This window comes from Antrostomus carolinensis, unplaced genomic scaffold (genome assembly GCF_000700745.2).
Source record: "Antrostomus carolinensis isolate BGI_N321 unplaced genomic scaffold, ASM70074v2 scaffold8915, whole genome shotgun sequence".
In the NCBI taxonomy this organism is placed as follows: Eukaryota; Metazoa; Chordata; class Aves; order Caprimulgiformes; family Caprimulgidae; genus Antrostomus; species Antrostomus carolinensis.
Window position 1 is genome coordinate 1 of NW_010315799.1, and position 6255 is coordinate 6255.

General features: G+C 41.8%; 1 protein-coding gene across 1 annotated transcript; it reads left to right on the top strand.

Moving 5' to 3' along the window:
* Positions 1–4347: 4347 nt before the first annotated feature.
* Positions 4348–5970, top strand: TTLL2 (tubulin tyrosine ligase like 2). The gene has a single exon (XM_010168069.1). The coding sequence runs from the start codon at positions 4348–4350 to the stop codon at positions 5968–5970; it is 1623 nt and encodes a 540-aa protein (XP_010166371.1).
* The last annotated feature ends 285 nt before the right edge of the window (positions 5971–6255 follow it).

Consider the following 6255-nt stretch of genomic DNA (forward strand, 5'->3'; position numbering starts at 1 on the left):
TGCGGCCCAAGACAGACCAGCGGGGTGAACCCGAGTGATGCACCAGGCAGAAACCATCACCTCAATAAATAATTGGAATGGTTATTTCAGAAATTGAATCCCAAGGCAGACAGTTTCCAGAGCCCTGCTGTGATCTGTCACCCTGAGGAATTAAAGGTTTGATAGGAAACACCGAACTCAGTCTGATGCATTAATTACATAGAGACATTCCACGTTAACTCGGCGAACAAACGCTTTTATGCCTAACCATTAAGGATCATATTTCCTCCCATAGGTGTAAAACCCAGCAACTGGAACGCATGGACTGCTGGAAGCAGCCATGGCCGGCCCGAAGCCCGAGCTTACGCCAGCACTTCCCCAGGGACGCCGGCGTGGGGTCTGCCACCGCGGTGTCGGCACAACTCTGCAGCCCTGGAGCCGTGAGGTCACAGGTGATGGTGTCCTGCTCTCCTCAGGGGAAGGTCTGCGCTTCTGGATGCCACTTGGGAACAGCAGGAGGTAGGTGCTAAACTTGAGTGTGGTCAGAGACAGCTTTTTGCCTTGTGGAAGAATGTCCACAAACACGAAAATGGGTTTCCAAGTTATTAAGGAATGGGCTGAACACAGAGCCCTTTGGGAATGCAGGCTAATGAGGAGATGGGCGTTCATCTGGACACACATTTATACAGCATAAAGTGAGTGAAATTTGTGTTCATTCATTTAGACCAGTGCCTAATCCTAGAGTTAATGTTTCATAATTGCACTTCAAGAGCTTCTGCTTATCATAGAATCATACAATGATAGAGGTTGGAAGGGGCCTTAAAGATCATATAGTTCCAGCCCCCCTGCCATCAGCAGGGACACCTTCCACTAGACCAGGTTGCTCAAAGCCTCATCCAGCCTGGCCTTGAACACTTCCAGGGAGGGGGCATCCACAGCTTCTCTGGGCAACCTGTTCCAGTGTCTCACCATCCTCACAGTAAAGAATTTCTTCCTAATATCTAATCTAAATCTACCCTCTTCCACTGAGAACCAAATTTTTCAGCTCAAAAGTCAGAAGTGGCTTTATTCACGTAAGATAAATGCAATGCCTCAAATGCTTAAACTTTTTTCTTCAAATTTATTGCTAGAAGTTGCCTTTTTATAGAAACAGAAATGTATCTGAAAAATTACATTAGTGAAAATCTCCTGGAAAATCACGTGTGATATGACTTCCCTAAAAGCAGGTAGGTGTTCTTTGTTAGTTAAAATGAAATACACTTAATTACCAGGGAGTTTGAAACTGGCATTGGTTATATCTAGGCTCGGTGAGCCAATTTCCTGTAAACTACTCCCTGAACGCCAGAGGTCTGAAAGTTGTTCCATTAATACAAGCTGACATGAAGAAGGCTTCATTGTTCAGATGTTAGTATCAGCTTAATTTATGATTACCTAGCAGAGACCGTGATGGCACAGTTTACCGTGCACTGGATTCACATACAACAGTGCCTTTCACTGAACCACTGCTAGTAGCAATGTCGAACAGTGCAGAAAAGACAAAGCTAACCGCAGTCTGTAAATTGACTCATCCAAGTGCTTAGCATAGCTACTTTCAATTACATATTTTTTTCCTTAATTTTTTAATCTGTGCCCAAGGATTTGAACCAGCTAATATAAAACTTGTTTAGTTTTCTGATTTGTTTTGTTGTTTGGTTTGTGGGGGTTTTTTTTATTTTGCCATGTGACATAGTACTGTTTAATAAGCAGACAGGAAAGAGAATTCCCAGGAAAGAAAGTGGAAGCAGAGATAACAAACATTTCCTGGGACCACTACATTAGTTTTGTGTGCAAACTCAGCAGCAAGCCCAATGACTTCCTGGAGTTTGCAAAGAGGTACTGACTGCAGGACACCCAGCAAGACTACTTTCCCCTCTGTGGTATTTTTATGTGAGTCCTACTACATCAAGACTGTACTTCAGTACCTACTTATGTTTCTCTCCTGTTCCCTATAAACCCCCCACCAAAGGAAAGCTTTCACTAAGGAGAATTCAGCTGCTGGCTGTATAGGGAGGGAATCTCTGGTCTGTAAGGGGATTCAGATAAATAATCCCAGTGCAGTTAAGATCTTACTCCCTTCCAACACTAGCTTAAACCTGAGATGGAGGGGTACAGTCTGACTGTAAAACATTACTGTATATATTAATATACATATTACTATTGGAATGTAGAATTACATATTACTTTGGAACATAGAAGATCATCATATACAGAAATTAAAATTTTGGCTACAATCTCAGCCCGTTAATGAGACCTCAGGTTCTCTTCCAGTAGGAGCCTCATTCCTCACATCACCAAAGCTTGCTTCACATCCCTTCATTTGTAGGCAATGATTCCCTGACTACAGGATAGAAGATGGTCCAGGGCTATTTTTAAGCTATATGCTACAGTCCTATGGTAAAGTAGCCATATACATCAAACTCCACTGCCCTGCTTCCCTGCCTCACTGAAATACCTCCTGGACCCTTTAAAACCCTCTTCCCCTCAAGCCCCCACTGCGACTCTCCTGGCTTTGCTCTCTGCATTGAAATGCCCTTGTTACAGACTGCACAACGCTGCTTGTGGAAGAGCTCTGTGACTGCTTCATGGTTACCCCTCAGAGCCTGTTAGCAGCAGCAGAATGCATTGGACAGCCCAGAATGTGTGAGAGAGTCACCAAATGTCAGAGTGGAGAGAAACATGTTTTTTCATCCTGCAAGAATTTTTGAATCATTTTTCACATTCAAATAAAATAATGAGAATTTTAAACTGGTTTGTGACTTGCAAAACTCTTGAATTATGGTAAATTACATTTCATTAATGGTAAAGCATTTCATTTCACATTTGGGCTTTTAGTTTTAAAACTAAATTAGCATTTTAAAAAAAGTCTGAACTGTTGTCTTTTAAAAAAATGAAAATAAAATATTCTGACAATTTCAAAACAAGAGAATTCAAATTAAATAAAAAAACTGGCAAAAGATTACTTTTGTTCTCTGGAAAAAAGCTTTCCATTTCAACAAGTTGTAATTTTTCCACAGAAGAAGCGTCCCTTGCCAACTCAGCTGCAAACTGCATTGAGTACTTCCAGGTGTGACATGTTTCCTTGGTTTCTGTAGTTGTTTGGAAGGCAGAAGCTACTTGTTCTGGAGTTTAAAACTGAACCTGAAGAAAGAAAGGATGTCACTCCAGTAATAGGATGAGAAAGAGTCATGTCTAGCTATGTCGTGACAACTTTGTGTGTCTGTTTTCTGAGAGGAGGTGGAGGTTGGTATGTTAATCCTGTGTCAGAATGGTCCTCAGCACAAATACTTTTCTCTCGTCCAAGACACACTCCATTACAAGCACAGAGTCTAGTCTTCAGAGAGCAGCTCTCTAGGGTTTCAGGAAAGTAAAACTGAGAGAAACAGCAACACACTCAAATCTACAAGTTCACAGGACTTTTGCCCCCTATTCCACCAGCCAGTAGGACAGGTGTTTTAGTTTGAGTCTTTTATATTTTGAACTAGCTAGGGAGGGAAGAGCACACTTCATGAACTGTTTATGTGAGAATTGCTATAACCAAAATAACTCAAAGTGTGCTTCTTACCCATAAAAATAGACAAGGAGCATCATCTACTTCCACTCTAGATAATGGGCATTTCATTAAGAATCTACATACATTTCTGTGGAACATTATTTTCTTGAGAGGAAAGCAGTGACACAAGAATGTGCCCTGCTATTCAGGAACTGGGGAGGAGCTCATTGGAGGAATAGCAGAAGATTATCAGTGAGTTAAATTATCTTATGTCAAAGGAGGAAAAGACCATTGGAATCAATATGCATTTACCTATTGTCTACCATCAGTTTTGCATTGGAGTTTATAATCTTAACCAAGAAAGTTTGCTCAGAGAAGGGTGACATGATATGTTAGCAGAACGTCTGAGCAATGCAGCAGTGCACAGCGAGTCTTACTAGGCAAAGTTACAGCCATTAGGCTGAAGGCGGTTGCAAAAAACAGTAATAAAATTCGAAGTATCTAAGAACTACAAAAGCTTTGAGACAACTAGTGCTGTAAGCCACTTGAAAGAAAACGTAAATAAAGTGTGGAGACATATAACTTTTCAGCAATCAATGTTTTGTGCTGCCTTAAGCAACTGTCTGGAGTCAATGCCCTTTTACATATCTTTCAGCTTCTACACGGCCTTTGACTTCTCAGTTGTGGACCATAGAAACACACAGGGGCAACATGCCTGGTGCATATGTTGAGAGTGACAGGCATTAAGAATACAGTGAGGGTGATGACTGCTAGTGCAATCTGTGGCGTTAATTTAATTGTTTCCTTCCTGGCAATTCTGTTTTCTTTGAGCTAGTAAGATGGAAATGATGGCAGATGACTATGATACGAGAGAGATCTCAAGGCCTTTGGTGTTCCGTCTCCATGAGAACGTTCCTGCAATAGTCCGTGAGGTTTTACTGGAACGCGGCTGGACTGAGTTTGACCAAAAGGAGCAAGATGACACAGACTGGAACCTGTACTGGCGGAACTCGCCTTTCCGTATGACAGACCACCACAGCATTAAACCGTGGCAGAGGCTCAACCACTACCCAGAAGCTATCCGCATCACCAGAAAAGACTATTTGGCAAGGCATCTGAAACGTATGAAAGGAGTATACGGATCAGCTCTGTATGAATTTAGTCCAGTGGCATTCATCATGCCCAATGACTATGTCAAATTTATGTCAGAATACAGCAAGGAGAGACAGTCAGTAGGCACAAGACCTAGCTACTGGATTTGCAAGCCTGTGGATCTTTCCCGTGGAAGGGGCATACTCATTTTCCAAGACATTAAAGACTTAGTATATGACTGCACAGTCATTGTGCAGAAGTACATTAGCAACCCCTTGCTCATTTCAGGATATAAAATGGATCTGCGCCTCTATGTGTGTGTCACCAGTTTTTGCCCCCTCACCATTTACGCTTACGAAGAAGGACTGGTGAGGTTTGCCACTGAAAAGTTTGACCTTGGTTCTCTGGACAACATCTATGCCCACCTAACAAACTCCAGCATCAACAAATATGGAGCTTCCTATAAAAAATATAAAGAAGGGATTGGCTGTGGCTGCAAATGGACATTCAGCAAATTTCGTTCTTATCTTCAAATATTTGGGGTTGATGACATACTCCTTTGGCAGAAGATCAATAATATAGTGATTCTTACTCTGCTTGCTGTAACCCCCTTACCAGTGGCTTCCAACTGCTTTGAGCTCTTTGGCTTTGACATCCTAATTGATGAAGAGTTCAAGCCATGGCTTTTAGAAGTCAACTACAACCCAGCCTTGTGTTTAGACTGTTCCATTGATGACACAGTGAAAAGAAAACTTCTTCATGATATTGTTGAACTGCTGAACTACAAACAGATTGACACTTTCAGGCAAAACCAAGTGGCTGGGACAAAGGCTGTCAGAAGGCCGGTGCCCTGGAGCAGAGCTGGTGAGAGTGCCCCCAGGGAGGCTCCTGGCTTACTCACTTGCCAAAAAGTGACTAAAAGCACTTCTGCTTCTTCTGTGCGACCTGCCCTGCAGGCTGCAACAGGATCAGTTCGTAAGGTGGCCACCCGGACCAAGAAAACTGCCAGAGCACATCCAAGAGAAACACTGACTTCCCAGCTGCGGGAAAGGATGAACACGGCAAAAATACCCTCCCAAGCAAAAGCTGAAGCGAAAAATAATCAACTCCCAGGAGCTGGGCATTCTCCACACAAGTCTGCACAACTCAGTTGCTGGTTGCCTACACCTGACTTCTGCAACTACAAGTTAACCACACGCCCCTATTTCCTCTCTGATAAAGACCAGAGGCCTGTCCCCCGGGTAGGAGGTTTTGTCCTTATTTTTCCTTTCAATGAAGCTGCACTACAAGCTTCCAGAGATAGGACAGATGTAAAGAGCATCATAAAGGAAATAAAGAAATTAGTGAGCAAACAGTTATCATCAAAATAGCAGAACACAAAGAAAAGGATAGGCTCTTAAACTTCTGTGTAACTTCATGATGTTATGTTATATAGATATGGGATAAATGACTGTTATATAGACATAGCATAAATGACAACTTTAGCTTGAAGGAGATAGATGTACACTGAAATTGTATTAGACAGAGAGATATCTCAAACAATACACAACATAAAAATTGTAATTTAGCAATTACCATGAGAGATTACTTTCAAAAATTAAAGTACTAATTTTTAAAGTAATTTTTGCAATATTAAAGTAATCCCAGAATAAAAA